The sequence below is a fragment of the Haliotis rubra genome, unplaced genomic scaffold (genome assembly GCF_003918875.1).
Source record: "Haliotis rubra isolate DU_JTF1 unplaced genomic scaffold, ASM391887v1 Scf312, whole genome shotgun sequence".
NCBI classification, from domain to species: domain Eukaryota; kingdom Metazoa; phylum Mollusca; class Gastropoda; order Lepetellida; family Haliotidae; genus Haliotis; species Haliotis rubra.
The window spans coordinates 23,953-44,716 of record NW_025766983.1 but is presented as its reverse complement, the minus strand read 5'-3'; the positions used below and the strand labels follow the sequence as shown (position 1 = coordinate 44,716).

Here is a 20,764-nt window from a genome sequence, read left to right as displayed (position 1 = left end):
GCTAACTTCCATTTGTTTTCAGTGCTTCCAGTCTATCCAGGCTGTAGTAGTATTTATTATTGATGCTGTTTACTGTTCCTCCGTACATTCATAGGCGAACATTTCAACAATGTTAAAATTTGATGTGTCATGAATTAACAGACAGTTGTATAGAAGCAAAGACCAATGACACCCTATCCTTTGTAGCATGAATAAGTCTGTTGTGGACTGAAATCAATGTGTTAACGTTCAACACAAATATGGAATTTCTGGTGAGGCAGAAACATGTTGGTCTTGAAAATAACTGTATGATTTTATCACAAGAATTATAATTTTCATACACTGTTTGTCTTTGTCCTTCATTCGTCAACACCGAATAGCAATGACAGCGCGAGTTTTACTAACATTCTCCTGAATGGCGCCTGGCAGAGGTTCAAAGACTACCGTCAGCTGAATTACTTTAGGGATACGAGTATTTTTTTAATTCACTCTTTTCATGTTTTCTTACAGACAGTACTTTTCTAATAATCAAAGCATTATCGTTTTATGGTTGCTATAGGAACCATGTTTGGAGAAATTGATTATGCTGGTTGTAGATTTATTTAATCAGATATTGTCGGGATAGAGTGAACATTATAATCAAGACAAAATTTCATTTTTTGTCTTTAGGCATTGATAAGTGTGAAACAATGTGATAAGTTCCAGCCAACGGCAAAAGAAATGTCCATTATTGTGATTGATTTGTTTGACAAAAACGTTGATAAGATTACTGGAAGCAATAGTTTTCACTGTCGTTTTTTGTTCTGCCCTGTTAGGACGAAGCAGACATGCTAATGGAAATATTTGACAAATCTTTTTGAGGAATAAGCCATGACCATGCACAATGTATATTGGACCGTACTGTGATCTTGGTCTAGTGGTTTTGAGGTTTAAGGGTGTCCGATTCCGGGTTTGTTTCCCCACCAATACTCATTCTGTTAAACTGTTAGAATCTGTCAACTTAGGGAAACATTCTCTACCGTACTCCCTATACCATCTTGGTTGTATCTGGTAGAAATACACGCACATATCGTATGGCTGTAATATAACTATCTGGTTTATGCATATATGTGCATGACAACTGGAAAAAGATCAAACCACATCACAGATGGAACATACCTATTACATATGCTAATACATTACATTGTTTTCGCAAATTTTATATTTTATATTTTTCTTCTTACTGCAAAAGCAAAGACGATTTTGTTTGTGTATTGAATAAAACCAATATATGGGACAGTGGCATAACACCGTTCATGTACAAATGCTTGTTGTGTAAATAATTAAATCTGGATCTGTCAGTCCAGTTATAGACATCGTAGGCATCGATCTACGGATCTGGAATTATTATATGCATCACGTGTATCCATGCAAATACTTTGGTCGTTTCCCCAATACTGCTCCTATTTTATGATGCAAATAATCTGACGAACGGAAGTAGTTGTCAGATAATATCACATTTAAGATACAGTTTTCCTGATAACAAACAACCATGGCAGTTATGAGTCCTTCGGGAGGGCAATACCACATAAACAACGTTAAATCACATACTCTTGAGGATTGTCTGCTCCGTTCCGCACATTGCCTTACAATAGTCTTGAATATACCATCTTACCAGCTCCAGCTCCAGCTAGGCTGTATTGTTGAAGTCATTATACCAACTGATCTTATATCTCACCATAGGCGATAACCATACGCCTTCATACGTTTCCGGAACTGTTTTTAATGAGTTGAATGCATTTGAGCTGAATGTATTGTTGAGCTGAATGTATTGATGAGCTGAATGTATTGCTGAATTGAATGCATTTGACAAAGCTGAATGCATTGTTCGGCTGATAGCATTGTTTAACGAAATGCATTGATGAGCCGAAAGTAATGTTGAGCTGAATGCATTGATGACCTAAATGTAGTCAATGAGCTGAATGTACTGCTGAACTGAATGCATTGTTCAGCTGAATATATTGTTGAACTTAATGCATTTAAACAGAATGCATTGTTCGGCTGATAGCATTGTTTAACGAAATGCATTGATGAGTTGAATACAATGCTGAGCTGAATGTATTGATGACCTAAATGTAGTCGATGAGCTGAATGCACTGCTGAACTGAATGCATTGTTCAGCTTAATGTATTGTTGCGCTGAATTCCGTTTCCTATGTGCTTATTGTCCGTGTTTCTGTTCCAGTTATGGTGACATGGTGCCCAACACTATTACGGGGAAGATTGTAGGAGGTGTGTGTTCTCTCAGTGGTGTATTGGTGATCGCTCTGCCCGTTCCAGTTATAGTGTCCAACTTTAGTCGCATCTATCATCAAAATCAACGTGCCGATAAGAGGAAAGCTCAGAAGGTATGTTTAATTTGCTCAACCAATGTTTTTTTTTAAAAGGAAAAAAATCATAAACTATGGGCATTTGTCAAAGGGCATATGCCTATGGTTCACTATCCATTAATGACGATATTGCGGCACTTTTTCGCGAAAAGGTGAGCAAATCATGCCCCATCATAAAGGCCCCGTCATAAACACATGCACAGGCAAGTCAAATATGTATTGTAGACATAAAGTACAAATCAAATGAGGAATTGCAATACATTTTGATCAATGATAAATCACATTTCGAAGTGTCCAAATGTTTTGTATGTCATACTACGACATGAGAAACGGTAATCCACATCAAACATGTGATCACATGTTTAAAGACACAAGAAGGATAACCCAGCTGGTGTCCATGCCTCCTTCTTACCACAATGTGTTATACGTAGGTTGTCTCAGTGCGGGGTACGACCCCTTGTTGGTACCAGGATCTGCTGCATTACTTTTGCTTTTGGTATAATACAAACTCCACACTAGGTATGCTCATAGCGCTAACAATCAAGGCACAGCACATTATTACCCCGGATAACCCAAGCTGCCTGTTAGGCGCTAGAAGGTTATAGTCATATGACTTTTTTTCCACCGGGTACCCATTTTCCTGCTGGGTGAACAGAGACAATTTTCAACAAACTCACTTGCCTAAGGTGAGACCACATGTGTCACATGTGCTTCGTTGTGGGGCAGGACTCAAGTCCTAGAAACTCTCAGGAGTCAAGCTGCCAAACACGGTCACCCATCCAAGGACTCTCCGAGCTCGACGCTGCTTAACTTCACCGACTTGTGACCTGAGCTTTGAGCACAGGGCCACGCGCCACCGGACAATGCCACTTAGTTTGCTGAGTAAGATTACGCCCGGGATCATCTAGTCTTGGTTTCGAAGCCCAGATTCACGACTGTGCCCTAATGGCGTGTTTGACTTCATACTTCACACGGCGTTAGACAAACCCAGTCGGATTGTTTACTTGAAGCAGTATCTATGCTCGGGGGTAGGAGAGTAATACAGTTTCAATGATCTCGGCTGACGATAATATAAATGCTTCATCGTTGTTTAACAAAGTCACGTGATATTCTAGATAATATTGTAGATAATAGATAGGTTTATTGCATGCTAGGAAACATTTGCTTCCAAGTGAAACCCAGGACAAAGCTAACTCTAGCCAGTCGCCAATCCTATGGCAAACGTATATCTAATAGTATAAAATACAGACAAAACCCCATAACATTTTTATTAAATAAATAAAATATATGTTTAGTAGAAGATACATAGTATAATGAACACTCTGTTGTGAAAACAATTAAAACATACAATCGTACACTCCTTTGGGAAAAAGTGAAAAAAATTATCTTCTTGTCTTGTCACAAAAACCTACAAAGCATATAGCATTACAATGAGGCTTACGTTTACCTGTAATTGTTAAACATGAAAAACGAACATTGGGTAGGGGAATACCCCAGCCCTTCTGTGGGTAGCTAGAATATGGACCCAACCATATTTGACGTGACGACAAGAAGAAATGCTTGGTCCATGAGATTAATTAGTATAGTACAGAGAAGCGGAATAAGGTCCTTTAGGATCGTGCACAATAGACGGGCCTGGAAGACAGCAGATCACAGCGCCACCACTGCCACTCCATAGCCTCTGGCAACCCTTGGTCTCTGAGGATCCGGATCCTGTCAGTTGGTGCCAGCGGGCTAGCGAAACCGCCCCCAATCATGAAATTTTAAAACCGCGGAACAATTGGACACACACAAACATGTTTAGCAGAGTGTAGTGTTCATTGTGAACTGACGACCATTATACAGGAAATATATTGTGTGACGGTGGCTACGGGTTAATGTACAAATTGCCATGTCAGCAATTATTTAGCTAACATCATGGCCCGTTAACTACTTGCAAGGAAATCCGTTACGCTTTACGTGCCATTGATTAAATATGGAGAAAACACCTTCTTTGTATGATAACACATTATGCATTTCAGTTATCCGTATTTGATTGAGTACAGCCAGCCACTTGTTCCTTCCCTATAAATTAAACAATTACTTGTCAATATATTTCGTCAGACTCTCATAATTGGGTTGCCGGTCCGTGTCCAATGCCTCTTACTCGCAAGGATCATATGTTTCTGTGCACGAGATTAAATTAGGCAGCAGATCATGTACGTAAACACCCACAGATGCTGCGTTAATTATCAATACACCGTCAAATACTGGTAGTAATTGGGATCGTTAAACGACTTCGACTCTCAGGACATGGAGTAAGGGAGATAACCTGTGTTCATATTTGTGCTGTTGTAAATCCATGGACTCAGTTGTTGAAATATTTTCTTCAAAAGAATATTTTTCCAAACGTGTGAACTAGGGATCTGAAGTTCTATAACATACTCATAAGTGTTGGTTCGCGAATAAGAACCTCACGAACCCTTTGGGGGTCTGCTGTTCCTATTCACGAACTAAAACTAACGGGAATGCTCTCATCAACGTGTTCTTCTGTGATCGGACTAAAGGTAGGTTAATGGGATGCTTGTTGGCGTGTACTGTGTTCAACCTGGATAATGCAAGCCATAAACGTATTTGACTATAGTCAACCTCGAAATAAATTCAAGGTAAACAAAGATTATTTTCATAGCTCCAAGTTCTGTATTCCACACATCCATACTTCAAGAACACAATATCAAAATATTGATCAGCAGCTGAACCGATTACGTCATTCCCGAGATAATTTCAAAATTACGTTAATGACATCTCATTGCTGGGAAGCATACTATATGTTTTCCACTGATCACAATGTGTTAATATAATGACTAGCATTAGCAGAAGAAGTATTTATAGAACAGAATGCAGGATGAAAGAAGCGTGCAGTGATTGAATGTGAATATTAAGCAACTGACGTGATTGGCATATTTTTTCTGAATGGTCCTTCTGGTAGGACACTATACGCTCATCTTTTCTCGAACACCTGGTGTCATAAACACATTATGTGATCGGGATCGTACAATAATCTTTGTTTTTAGAAGGGGTTGTGAAAAGGCTTTCGTTGCTTATGTTTGACGTCTGGATCCTAACAAGACAAAGCAAATATCTGTTTTAACTTGCCAAGCGTTAAATGGTGAAACTAACTTTGCTTGCGTTTGGTCAGATCGAACAATTTTAAACAATTACACATCTAAATATCCTTATATTTCCTTTTATGTGTATCGCAATTGCTGTATTGATTTTGAATGTGTTTGGAAGTAAGTGATTAAAGGTCGATCTGTTGGATACGGATGAAACAATGATGGAATGGAATTCTGTTTTCAGTAACATTCGGACATTACTGAATTAATATTAATCTCATTTTATTCTCACAGAAAGCCAGGTTGGCACGCATTCGAATGGCAAAGAATGCTAGCGGTGCTGCTTTCCTGAACAGCAAGAAACGAGCTGAGGAAATAATGATAGCGAGGGAAAGCGGATTAGAGTTAGACGAATACAAGGAGGACATATTTGAGATGCAACATCACCATCTATTAAGCTGTCTGGAGAAGACAACGGTAAGTGAGCCTGCAGTATGCATACAGCATATAGCTCATGATCTTTGTGTCTATTGCCTGCTCACTGTATGATCCCGTGCTTGTGTACTATCTGGTTTTGCTTGTGATGCAGTTAGTTCTGTCAGTGATGAAACAGGGATGTGTCTTTAATGAACACCATACCATGTATGTAATTATCCGTGCCAACATGTTTTGTGTTGAGCAAACAAACGCATGTCATTTAAAGGTCTTTTGCCATCATGACTTAAATGGGACTAAAATGTTCCAGTGTTTGTATGGGAATTCAAAGACACAATCTATTTCACCATTCCTGTGTATATGTGTTTACAGAGATAAGTCTAGTTTATTTCAATGCTTGAAAGTTATTTCCGCGTATTTACATTTAAGTATTGCACTAATCTGATATAGTTTCACACTAATTCTATTTACTCTCAGAGTGTTTGAATTTATTTTCATTTTTGTAGATATTTTAATGTGATAATTTATTTTCTGTATCACACGAGTTTGCATAGTGTGTGTTAGCAGCGCGGGTTATCATATGTTTGACATTGGAATAATTTTAAGTTTTCTCGTGGAAAGAATTTGATATGGACATATTATTTTGATATGCATACCTGTAGATGCATCATTTCACGTAAATGCATGTTATTAATGCATTAAATGAAATTTTAGTTTGTGGATTGGAATGCAAACTGTTATCAGGTGAACCCTCGTGGATGAATAATTATAAATATGTTCTGTTATGATGTCATAGATGATATGCCATAGTGATATATAGTTCTAAGCGTATAGAATAACTTGAGTGTTAAAACACTATCACTCTTATCTAATTTTTATGATATCAATATAAATATTTCGTAGGCAATATGTATATCCTCTTCGTATGTTAGTATACCCATGTAGCACACAGTATATCGTATATACATGTACATAAATACTTGAAAATATCTCATCAAAGGAGCCAAAACAATTTAAAAACATTATCCACCTTCAAATGAGCAAATACATCATTCATAACATTATTCCATTTAAATCTGCTTGAAACATTGATGCGGGTATTTTCAAGTATTTGCATTATACGTATAATGAGAATATATACATATATATATGTTTAATACTTGTCGTTCGTTTCAGCAATATAGTATATATAGCTTATGTTAGACATGAATAGATCCTGCATGATCCCCACCCATGTTAACATGTCATGCATGATGTACAGACATCAAACATTACCATCCCTAACCAAGAACTACCCCACAGTTTAAACAATCACAAACGCTTGTCAAAATAACCTCAGGCAATAGTAGGTACATCTAAAGGTACACTGACTTAACGACAAGTGCCGAAATAATTGTGCACTTAATTTAAGTGATAGAGTTAAAGTATTTACGTAGAGAATACTTAAAATATGTATGCGGATGTCCAACATTTAAACATCGGCACTTTTATTGACATTTGTAATAATTTGATGCACACATCGATGACTCACTTATAATAGGAAATCTGTCATGCCTGCACTCATCTTTAAGTGCAAGTTGAAAAAAGTTCAATATTTTGAATATCACCTTATCATTACCTCCAAACATTACTGTTTTGGGAACCATGAAATATATGTTAAGCGAAATAAAATGAGTACGAGCCTTACCATAAAGTGCAGTGACATTGTGTGAGTGAAACATATCAAAAGGTACCCGTATGTACATGAATATTCTTAAATATCTTCTTTAGTGCTAATGCTATGATATATTACCCACTAGATTTAGTCCTTATGCTGTCCTACGCCATTCAAGACTGTAGCTAATTGCACTAGATATCTCTTTATATGTGTATGTTTGCCTCTGATCTTCGTCACCATATTATGGACACAATTCACTATGTCCAACGTTCTAGTCCCCCTGATCGCAAAATTGATATTATAACTTAATATGCACTTAGTCACCATTGTGTTATCCTAAATCTGAATAACTACTGGTGAAATTGTTCAAAATCAAAGGCACCACAATATTTATCAATAATGTTTAAATACTCCCCTTGAAGAATGACTTCATGAACTGGAGAAATTATTCAAACATCAATCCCAGGCACTATCATATTTTACGATAACTTTAAACATAATTCCTTTGAAGAATGACTTCATGGACTTCATGGTGACACATATTTGCACATATACATAGGTGGTCCATATTCAAACCGCCCATGGAGTCACACCCATTAGAAGTGGTAATCTGCACCCCTCCTCTCCCTCCTCTCTGTAGACAAATATCTTATCTGTTTTTCGTCACTGCATTGTGTACCTGACTGGTTTCCCTATGAAAGCTGTCTCTAATATTATTCATTACTCTCAGTCATATTTGATTTACAAGCTTGTCCGTACGTCCGCATTCTAAATAACTCTAGTGATTATTTATTATCATTTCATATGAATAATAATAACTTTTAACCCGAATGCTATGTACCTTAACTCTTTCTAAGGTATAACGTAATACATTTGCTTTAGTTGCTAATGCTGTAGAAATGTTTAAACATGCTGATCTGTTATATATTTGATTCGAGACAGCTGTCATGCTTTGTAAATTTGCAATGTTGTAATAGCCTAAATGTGAGACTCTATGTGGAACATACAAATATATATTTCTGTATTTCTTATGAATATGTTTGCCCATAGAGCCTCATACGATATACATTGTCCTCTGTATGCAGTAGCCAGATGTCCAGAGGGACATTCTGTCACTTTATAAATGTTTTATCAAAACACCAAAGCTAAAACTAAAGCTTCGCATTGTCGGTTGAAAATTTTGTTTTGCAGCCAGTTAGAAAGTTTGTTTGCAATAGATAAAGGCTATTGCACTCGTTAGTTTGGGTGTGACTCCCTGCCCTGCCCCCAAACCCCACCCCAGCGCCTGCCGTGGAGAACTAAGCTCGTCTGATATTTACGAGAGCAATGGTTTGAATCAATAGATAAGAATAGTTATACACTACACTACACTGTTCACGTTTGTGCGTTTGAGATGTTGTGCCTTGCAAACACCCGAATGAGTTGCACGCATTTATACACAATATATACATTTATTAATATTGATGTCTTGGTACCTAGTTGAGGCAAGAAAACAGTTAGAAAGGGAAGGATCGTCAATCATTTTAGCAAGAAAAGTAATGAGAACAGGAGAGTATAAATTGGGCTTTCAGTTTGGCATGAAGGAAATAAGAGTGATAAAGAAAACAATCTTGGAGTATTAGCAACAAAAGAGGAAATACGAAAAAGCAGTAAGGAATATTTGGATATAAGTTTTGATGAGACCAGGAATATGATCTGAAAGAAGAAACAATATATGGATACTATCTTATCAAGAAGGAAAAGAAAAAGAATGAAAGAGTATTGGGATTTGAATTTAGACAAGAACAGGAACAAGATTTTGGGAGCCAACGGAAATCTTCAGATTTTAGTTCTTTGAAGACAAGGAAAGGGAAACAGCTGGATGATTTTAGTTTTGACATGACAAAATTAACCATAAGAAGGATTTCATTTTGGGGCAAGAAAGGGATACCCAAAAGAAAAAAATGGGTTTGGGAATTTTTCTTTAGATAATAAAATTTATACTATTTAGATATGAAACAATAACTGTATTACTTTTTTCAAATTAAAAATAAAAGTTATCAAAAGGGAAATTCTGATATTTTAGTGAAACAAGAAAAGGTACGGATACCCATAAAAGTAGTGGTGAGAGTTTTTCAGTTTGGGGGATTTTGCTGTTGACAAAATAAAATAGTCTTTGGAGTTGATAAGGCAACTGTGAGAGTAAGAAGGAAATAGTCTAGTGATCCTAATTGTTTGAAGGAAAACAGTCTTAAGCGTGAGGGGAAAAGGACAATATATTGGGATTTTATTATTGAAAAGGAAAGGAAAAGGTAACCGAAGACAGCTTTTGAATTTTGCTTTGGACAGTGTTGAGATTTCAGTCTTCACAAGAATAAACATAAAAGAATGTTTGAGAGTTTACATTCATACGAGAAAATGTGAGCACAACAGAAACATTGTTTGAATTATGCTCATGGCAATAAATAAAATAAAATGTAATTAGGATAGAGATGAAACAATGATTGGACAATACTTTCCACAGGTAGCGATATCTGAAAAAAATCTAGAGTTTGGTGTTACTTCTAAAGGGAAACGAAATCTGAGGAGAGTGAACAACAGATGTTATTATTAACTAATATGAAAGTTATATTGTATTGACAGGAAAAGTAATGTGAATAAGAAGGCAAATGATATTGAGGTTTTCATTTCAACTAGAACAGGAAAATAAGAAAACATTTCATAATCATAAGAAATGTCAACAAAATACATTCTTATGAATTTAGGTCTTGAAGACAACCATAACAGGAAAATAAGAAAACATTTCATAATCATAAGAAATGTCAACAAAATACATTCTTATGAATTTAGGTCTTGAAGACAACATTCTTATGATTTTAGGTCTTGAAGACTACCATAAAAGAAAAAGGATACAGTCGATACGAAGTTTAATTATGGCCCAAAAGGGGTTCAAAAATAAGCATTGGGTATATGTTTTTGCCATGGAAACCAGCAAGACTCAGGGTGTATATAGGTTTTGAATTTTTTTAATAGCATTTAATAATATCAAGGAGAATTTTAAGGGAACTTGTTGAGGTTGTTTCAAGAAGACAGATGTGTTCCAGCATACTTGTTATGCAGTTTACTTAACCCGGAGCATATATATCAGCATGCTAACCACCGAAGGAACAAGCATACAATAGCATATGATAGCCTCTTGAGTTTAGTCCCTGGATGTAACATAATCAGTAAAAAAAATCCCACAACACTCAGAATATTTAAAACGTTGATCAATTTAATTTTCTCAACGTCAGTTCACTACACGAATCGTTGTTATCAATCTACTGTCTATAAAATATGAAGTCTTTAAACACATTGGAAGTATATAACGTGAGAGAACAATCGGATTCCCAAACTGAGCGTAAAAGCTACACATGAAACACTCATTGTTAAGATAGCCCTGTGTAGCCTACTTTTCACTAGCTAGAAATAATCCACAACCACATCATCCTAGATTATTCAGTGAATAATATCTCCATTCCATTAAGATCAATACCGTGGGCACATTGGCACAATGGCTTGTTTTGAGCCTGATAACAATAGCCATCCAATCAGGGTACTGGCATAAAGAAGAGACATTCTGCGTTGCGTTAGAGATTGAAGAGATAGATGAAAATGACGACGTATTTTCCTAATGATACCATAGAGGTAAATTGGTTCACTTACATATTTATCCTAATAGAATGGAGACAAGATACACTGGATAATCTAAAAGCAAACCTACAAAAAACAGACTGCTGTGAAAACTAATTCCCGTAGACAAACTCAAAAATTAATCTAAGCCTGAGAGTAGTACCTACCCTAAGTGCAGTTGCAGTTGAGTTGAGCCTAGATAACCATAGTGATACAAAGTCCTGCCCGGCGTGGCCATCTAAACACAAGTGACGAGAAGTTCTTCTGTCACTACAGGATCGGGAATTCACAGAACTGGAAATGACATTTAATGGAGCACCCACCAAGCCATCTGAGACCCCCCCTCCGTCTCCCGATCCCTCCCTGGCCTCGTTACAGAGACGGCGAACTACCGGTTGCTGCGCACGCAGGTTTTCACCACATCGAAGCTTTCTTGTAAATAAAGTAATTAAAATAAGAGTAGATTTTTACGGTTTGCTTCAGTTAAAACTTTGATTATATGCACGTCTTTACAAATTTCTTGCACAGTGATTCTTCTTTTAATTTCTATAGTAAATACCAATCCATGTCAAATGTAGACATAGAATTTAGTTTCTAGTTTAGTTTGTTCCCAGTGAGAAGGTAAGTTCTTCTAAGTTAACTGGAATCTTGCTACAACGAATCTTGTTCAGTCTGCTTTCTGGATGATGATCTGAAAATTTCAAAATTCGTCTCTTATGCCAGAGATGTCCCTGAAGCATGCACGTATATATATATGTATTTTCTACATTATGCACAATTGTGGGAATGTTTGCTCTTAATAACTCTGAAACTGTGTTCCTTTTCAGGGTCGAACACACGATAGACATGGCTTGGAACAGGAGGAACTGAACGACATTCAAATCCGACTTCCCACAATAAACCGATCCTCTCGCTCAAGCCTGAATGCCGTTGAGTGTACAAATAGTAAATCTAACAATACTCTTACCGTGACAACAGCGATAGTGACACTCCCGACTCCAAGTACAACCTCAGAGACGGAATCATTAAAAACACAGAGTACAAGTGGGACTATGTCTCCTCCGACCCAATCCCAGAACCCGGGAGTTGTGAGGATATCTACCTTGTAACAGCATTTCCGGGCATTCCCAAGTAGAGTAGAAATTTTCAACCACCTTGTTTATTATGACATTTTTATCAACTTCAAGTTTATATGCGTGATTGTGATATAAGGCGAGTCACTGAATTTCTTGTGGATGGTAAGCATTATGACATTTTCTTTAATTATCTTCCCATTGGTGATACTGTGGAACTTTTGCTGCGGAGGAGGAATAGCTGTACATTTTTATCAGCCAGACATGAGGAGACACTTCGATTCCAGGCCATGATATAGCACTGAACAAGGTGAATACATGATTTGAGCTGAGGACGATCTGCCTATTCTTGTCGACCATATGCGTATGGTTGTGAGAATGGAACGAGTCTTGATCTGTGTTGATTGTTCGTACAAGATGTGTATCGCCTGAACACAATCCAATGAAAAGTCATGTGATCTGTACGCAACTAACCACGTGATACACCACAAAGATGGCGGTGCGTTTTACCACGTGAAAGTTTCAAAAGTGTATTTCATACATGACCTACCCCGGATATTCCACAGAGAGCTGCAATTTTCACACTCTTTGAACCTCGAGGAACGAGCACCGAAAATCCCACAGTTGGATGCTGTTGGATAGCGTGTTGATTGGAGCGTTCAATTGTGATTGCGATACTTTTGATATTATGGGATGTTGGTTTACAAGGTCCTAACTCGCCCTAGTGGCGGTCTCGGAGATGCAATGTTCAAGCTTTACAATGCTCCAGTACTTTGTTTGAACTGATGAGTGTCCTGTACATATTTTCTAATTTATTTATTTTACAATTTTTGCATATCATTTTAATGTGTATCGCATCCTGATCTCAACGTCCTGGTGGTCCCAGCCAACACGAGTCTGTACCGTACAGTGTACGGAGATAGTGCCGTACAGTGTACGGAGTTTGTGCCGTACAGTGTGGAGAGTTTGTGCCGTACAGAGTAGGGAATTTGTACTACATGGTGTGCAGATTGTGTGTCATACGGTGTATAGATTCTGTACACGAAAGTGTGCAGAGTTTGTGGCGGACAGTGTAGAAATGTGTGCGCTGTACGGTGTACACATGTTAGGCCGTACAGTGCAGAGAGGCTATGCCACAAGGTAAAGTGTTGAAACCGTACAATATGCCATCTGTTCCGTAATTGCACATAATTTGTACCATGCAGGATACTTATTCTGTACCGTACAGAGTACAAATTCTGTACTGTACAGTTTGCGGAGTCTGTACGTACAATGCAGACCGTAGCCCCCTGGAAAAGCAGGAAATCTGTATCAAATATGTATGGTCGACATACTGTTGTCAGAACGTGTGCGAGACTTCAAGTTCTCAACTGAATCTTTGCCGGACAACTGCACCATTGAGGTCGGTACTGCCAAGATGAACTTCTCTAGTTATAGCTAGTTTATCAATTGCTTTTGCTCACATGACATAGACTATAATTCTAGAATGTACGTTGAACTATTTTTTGTATATTTGTTGTAATGAGTGTAACACAAATTAAGAAGGTTCGTAGAGTAGATTTTTAGATGTCTTTTATGAAACGTAGCGTACTTTCAACTTAATTGCAGATATATTTGATACAGATTTCCAAATGTATTGAGAGTTTATGACATAGCAAAATCATGTGTACAATGACACCTTTCATTAAATGGAAACTTAACACTGTACAGTAATGTGTAAATTTCCTTCCTGTTTACTTTTCCATTTTCGGAAACGTGTATATTGGTGGATGTAAGCAGTCATTTCTAGAAACATACTACGGGGAATGTTCCTCGTTTTAACATAATGAGAATCTATACGACTGTGCTTGTGCTAATATTGTTTTTATCCTTGATGGGGAGAGGTCTTTTCATGATATAATTAAGCAGTAGTTTTCATCTTGGTTTCTTTGCTTGAGGAGTTTTCGATACCTAGTCCCCCATATAGTATGCACCCGTCAGCGTCTCTCTGTACTCACCTAGTTTTAACCACACCCAGTGTAGATATCACACACAGTTTGAACATAGTAACAGATTTATATCATTTTGTTGTTAATTTTCATATTTTTTTTCATTTTCTTGACAAACATTGCATACCTCATTCTTTTTCATGAAACCACATCGTCTTATCTTCATCTGCCCGAAATCTGGCACGGGATTGTCGAAAAGGGGCTTATTATTAATCTTCCATTTCCACTACAAGATCTATCACTAACATAAACGTTCACACAACAAAAGGTAGCATTTGCAAACTTGTTGTATTCATTGAAACCAAATTTCTTTCTTTGAAACGTCTGGTTTTGGTTTGAGAATATGTAATTCTGGACTGGATTGCAAATTATGCCTTTTGGGAGATGACATTTATATTTGAAATTGCTATTGAAGGTTTTCTGGTAGAGTGTTGTTGCTCTGGAATGTTTCGTTCTAGGGGGTGTTAGAATCCAAGTTTAAAAATACGTTCCTGCACCCATCTTGTCGCCATGGTAACCATGAATTCATTTGACGTCATATTCTTCATTTTGCTGTGTATTGCAACAACTGAACACAATCGATTAATCCCAGCTGTAATTCTGTGTTTATATTTCAAATCATAAAGCATTTCATATGGCTCAAAAGAATTTAATGCTATTATAAATTTAAATATCCTGAAATATTTGTGCAGAACATGTCCTTACTTAGTCAGCAGAAACATTCACGAAAACAACGTTGCTATTTCAGCACAAATGGTTAACAATCTGGTATCCATGGAAACAGGAATATAACCAAAGTCTGGGGCTTCTATTTAAAGACCAGTTGGTTGCTAGACACACAGTGGTTTGTAAAGATATAAATATGACAGATCTTTCACTTCTGAATGACTTTTGTCACTTTGCTACAAATATAAAAGCTCTTCTTTATGGTATATTTTAGAATATAGAACTAGAATAATATGACATAAATGGTAATACTATGTCTCCAAACGATAGGTATAGGTAAATATATCACCGTGTAATTATATCAGAAACAAAATTACAAAGGTTTGTGGACTTTGGTAGGTATATATACAAATGCTTATTTTACATTAGATTTGTATGCAGCACCGTCCATATCACATGATTATATAATTACGATAAAATAATGATATTAATCGAACCGATACAAATGCTTTTTATTGTGTTATGATTTAAATATATTTAGTAATGTTCACTCACAGCATGGTATGACATGATATGGTATGACAGTGCTGGTAAAGTGTGCTATATTTCAACCGAGGTTCCTTCAAAGTGATATTTCTCATCATTCCATGTTAGAAGTATGCTATATACTGTACTGTATGCTACCTCCAGAACCGGCAGCTCCTGGATACCGTACTAATCAAAATATAGTTATTCTGGAAACATTCGGATACCGAAAACATAACGAATAGGCACTGAAAACATATTGCTTGCTTACTGATTGATGCGTAGATGTGTCGTGTTCGTAAACCTTTGAAAACAGTTACAAGAATTATGTCGCTCATCTGGATCTGTAAGATACTTTGCGAAAAGAAAGGTTTGAAGTGAAAATAAATGGAAAACACACATCTCAATTTGTAAAACTATAGCCTTTACCTACTGTTAGGAGAAGCAGGTCCTTGTGTCCAGAACACTTAAAGCCAGGCAGTTGAGTTGATGACAATGCTTATTCAAGTACTTAAACAAAGCTCGAACAAATATGAATAATATATAAAAGTTTGAAAGATGCAAATATAATTTCCCCTTACACCTTTAATGTATCTATCTTCAAAGTATTCATTTGAAAAGTATTTGTGAAGAGTATTAATTCTTGCATCGACTGGGATGGCATTTCACTGTGAATTGGTGTTCTTTTCATAAGCAAAGAAGTTACTGGCGAGGTTAAGTAATAAGTTAAAAAACTCTGCCTTGAGTTAGAATATATATTCTGCCTCTCATGGTGTAATTTACCGTATGAAGTCAGACTGGACACCAATTGGACACCATGGCCAGTTTGAACACCATTGTAGAACCATCAATATAACAACACTGTCCTCACCACTTACACTATAACCATTGGCACGACAACATGAACAGGATGGACATAAAGCTGTTTGATTCGGTAATCCTGGTTTCGACAATGACGTTACGTCATTAACTGCTCCCCGTGCATATTTAAGTCGAGATTAAAATTGTGAAATGAGTATAGTAACAGATGTACATCATGACTGTATAATAGAATTTAAAGACTGTTTGTTGAATGGTAAATATTTACGACACTTTTTATCTCCGTGCGATGTAAAATCCCTTGTTGAGTTTTCCACACATTTGTTGTATGAACTGTTGAAGTGTTAATGATGTTATGATGTCTTGGATGTGCGTTGAAAGTTGCTGGAATGAGAACCAAAGGTTTTCATAGCCATAGCTTACTCTAATGTTGATAAAGACAAACACGTGAAAGACGTTTATTGATATTTTAAAACCGCTCAATTTGCAGAGATAAAACACATGTATTGATTACTACCTAGAGCTAGAATATATTATAGACACATCTTTTACTTGTAGATTGTGTCTGAATAGTTATATTGACATTTGCATAACAACTCAATGTGAAAGAGATTCAGTTTTAATTTTATGGATATTTTTATTTTTATGACTATTTCCGCGAAATGGTATTAAATTTAATTATTTTTTCACTTTTCCAACAAAGAAAGACGTGATACAACTAAAGTGACATAAATACCCAACGTTCAAAGTGGTAAAATCTGGGTAGTGTAAACAATCACCAGGGTAGATAAGTAAGGTTTCAAGGCATAATTTCACGGTAAAATTGATCAAAGATGCCAATGGATCGTACAGACAGTAATATATCGGCATTAGGCATTATTCAGTCCCTAACACCAGCGAGTTCTTGTGATATGAACATTGTTAAGCAATAGAATACTACTGCAGTTAGAGGAAGCCATCAAGCGATTCATTGAGAGAGGAAGAACTGAAATATCCAAAATACGTCACAGTGGAATTTTGCCAGATTCAGTAGTGTTACACATACCTTTCAGGGTTTAAAACAAAGCTTTTAAATAAAGCACGATGCGTGATGTGCCTCGTTTTGGAATTAAGCAGCGCTTTGATTAAACGCTTGATGGTTACCTTTAGTTGTTACGTATTTTAAACTTATGATTGCAGCTGTGTATAACCTCTGCCGGTGAAAAAGAAAATTTTATTATTGTCTTAAGGGCGTTGGTATCATTCTCATTTCATTTATTTTGTACCATCTTTTAAATACACAGAAACGTTTGTTCGGATTTCTTTATATTTTCTGGAATTTGTTTGCCCCATGTCTGAATTGGAGCGAAACAGAAAAAAAATATATGCTTCTTGGTTTCTATATATTAAATTTGTTAATGGTTCATAGCCATGCCAGCTTAATTTTTATTGCTTTTATTGATCTTCTTCAACTCGTTTATTCTTTTTCGTACTTTATGTTTTATTGTAACCATCATCTTGAGACATTTTCTGTAAATTTCAGTGATAGTAGGGTCAAAGATTTCTCATTTCGTACGTCGATCATCCGTATGTTTGTTATAGAGAACGAAACACCCACCTACTTATGATTGAGTTTTTCAATATATGATGAAAATATCCATTTCATATCTATGTGGTTTTTTAAAAGTATTCTCATATTTTTTTGCTTTTATAACTTCATGAATCTACCATACGATTACAGTACACAACACCTTGTATGAAGTGACATTTTCACATACAAATAGCGAGGCTACATTATTGAAATTACATAAGAGTGAGATGTTTTGTACGAAGTAGTAATTTTTACTCAGATCATCTTTAACCTAATAGTCTTAATGACTTTCATTCCATCTATTCTGAACGTAAAGAATAGGGATCACGAATAGTTTTACTGAATGTTTTGCATTGCAGATTGTCATTAAAAAGATTCATCATAATATTCATGATCACAACTTTTTTCAGGATTAACAAAGAAAGCATTTAATGACATGTTATTGATTCAAATATGTCATGCCCAGTAAACGAAATATTGTAGATTATTTATGATGGCATGTATTTGTCTTTATGTATAGAGTGAATATACCAATTACTATTACAAATAGTTGATCAAATATTATTTAATGTGTATAACAGTATTTAACTAGTCCTCACATACCACCATCCTTCATTCAAAGGTTTGCTTAGCAATTTCTCTGATTACAATATTATCGAATTTAAGACCACTTGTTACATTGTAGGTGGTAGAGTGTTTTTCGTGCCAGCTAATGAACAAAATGTTTATTGTACATCTACCCATTTTTACTGATATTACCACTGTGTATGTGTGGGATTGTCGCGCGTCTTGATCCTCTCCCAGAGACGAATGCTACCAGCGAATGGGATGACGTGTTGGTCTACATGGTAAGAATGGTGTATAAGATCTTAGCCTAATTTATACTGCTCCAAATCTTCCCCTAGACACATTAGAGTCTTCCCACCATGTGGGACGACCTTCGTGTTCTGCTGTTGGCCTCGGCAGTAGACATAAGTGAACCATATACTTCTCATAAAATGCATTAAACTGTGAGTTTTTCCTTTTGTAGATTTGATATGTATTTGATTACATTTTGCACTTAATTGTCTTTCACAAAGTCTTTCATAAAGTAGCTTGGGAAATAAGGAATTTTATTATGCACCTTACTGTTGTCAGATTTTTTTCCTCATGTCTTATCGTGGCTTCTGGTCGAGTCGGTTTTGTACAGAGTACTAGATGAAGTTGATATACACGCAGTCTCCATCGTGGCTGATGAAGAAACCATCCTCCTTATCACTCCATGCTTCTGGCTGTATTTCAGTACAGGTCCCGTGACTCTGACAATAATGGCCGCGACTTGACTAACATGATACTTTCTTATATTGGTGATCACTTCATTACAGCTGATCATTTTAACTCGTGTATCTCAGGATTTTGTCGGTAGTGTTAACTTTAGATTCCACATTCAGAATATATGCTTTTTGTTTGTCATTTTTTTAATTCACAGAATATTTGTTAATTTTACTGGAGAATATCTGAGATTCGACTGGTAGTTTTCTTAATTTTTAATCTTCTTTCTTCACATATTGTACATTAGGGTCGCTTGGTGTAATGCTCTGACCAGACCATTTGGAGCCTTACAGTTCTGTCGACTTGCTGTAGTGTTTATGACATCCTTGTTTGAATCAACCACCTCATAAATCCCTCTCTATTACAACCTTAACACAGAAATCCTACAAGGAAGCTAGGTTTGTCTGATTGGCAGATATTCAGGGTACACCTGAAAGCCCGTTCCCCTACGTGTCATACTAGCGGGCATTCGGAGCTGAGGTTCTGGTGCTCCACAGACCTTCCACGTTTAATGAGCTACATTTTTATTCCAACATACATCTTTATTGAGCACTCTCGCTACCGCCCTCTCAGCTAGACATTGCTTGGTTGCTACTGGTGAACATTGTTATTCTACAATTTCCAGGTATTAATAAAAACCCTTAAAATTAACATGTTTGTTATTATTTGTTTTTGCCTGAGGATTGTTTCATGAGCCAACGTGGATCTGTTGCTGACGGAACGACCATCGCGCGAAAGGGAAGATAAAAATATTCCGCCAACTTTACAAGAGAACACAAAATAAAAATGGAATCTTGCATTCTCAAATTCAATGTTGACCCAGCATAAAATAATATTCACTCACTCTTCTCTTCAACATACCTTAATGTACTTATAAGAAGTATGATCCATTTATAATTCATTCACCATCCAACTTGAGGGTATAATGCAAGCATACATATGCCTGTTTTGAACATGTATCATTCTGTTTGAATACTGGTACATGTCCAGCGTGGATCTTACAAAGAAGCTACATGCAATCTGTAAAAATGTTATTAAGGGGTATTGAAGTAGCTAAAAAGTGTTTTTATTTGTGTGCAGTGAAGTCTTACTCTTTCACTCTATTACGATGTGATTTCTCAGTTGACGTGAAAGGATTGGCTGTAGGTAGCAATTGCGAAATCAGTGCATAGCTTTATTACGATGAATGAACGATCAATAATTTATATAACAGTTTTAAGTTCACAATCACCAAAAAGGACAATGGGTCAAAGAAGTGTAAGTAGCAGAAAGTAAAAGCCCTATGAATAATGTAAGAGTCTCACGAATGTGCGCAACTGTGTTCGGAAGCGGGCAGGGATCCAGTGTTTTGAAATAGGTGCCTCTCTTGGCAGGTAGATAAGACTCAAGTTACGTATACAGAGCTTTGAATCGTCCTAATGTCGCTATTACATTGTTAAAGCAAGTATTCGACGTCAAGAACGTTCCAGCCTACAATTCTCTCTCAAAACCGAAGGGCAGACAACTCGACATTTTAGTAGCGTTCCAATCATTTGCTGCCTCTGTCACATACAGCAGTCTTCATAACAAATCCACATAAGGGAAGGTGGTAACCAGGTGGACAAGATTCGACACATCTGTACTTTGC

General features: G+C 36.6%; 1 protein-coding gene across 4 annotated transcripts in view; it reads left to right on the top strand.

The window, feature by feature from the left end:
• LOC124283278 (potassium voltage-gated channel protein Shal-like) overlaps nt 1-15,091 on the top strand; it is a 103,845-nt gene extending 88,754 nt beyond the window's left edge. Inside the window, exons 2-5 of one of the 4 annotated variants that reach the window (XM_046719306.1) lie at nt 2,203-2,365; nt 5,737-5,919; nt 11,462-11,620; nt 12,013-15,091. In XM_046719306.1, coding sequence (XP_046575262.1) covers nt 2,203-2,365; nt 5,737-5,919; nt 11,462-11,620; nt 12,013-12,294 — 787 coding nt within the window. In that variant the 3' untranslated portion in view covers nt 12,295-15,091. Of the gene's footprint in view, nt 1-2,202; nt 2,366-5,736; nt 5,920-11,461; nt 11,630-12,012 lie in introns of all 4 variants that reach the window. The other 3 variants (XM_046719305.1, XM_046719308.1, XM_046719307.1) reach the window with 3 other exon arrangements.
• The last annotated feature ends 5,673 nt before the right edge of the window (nt 15,092-20,764 follow it).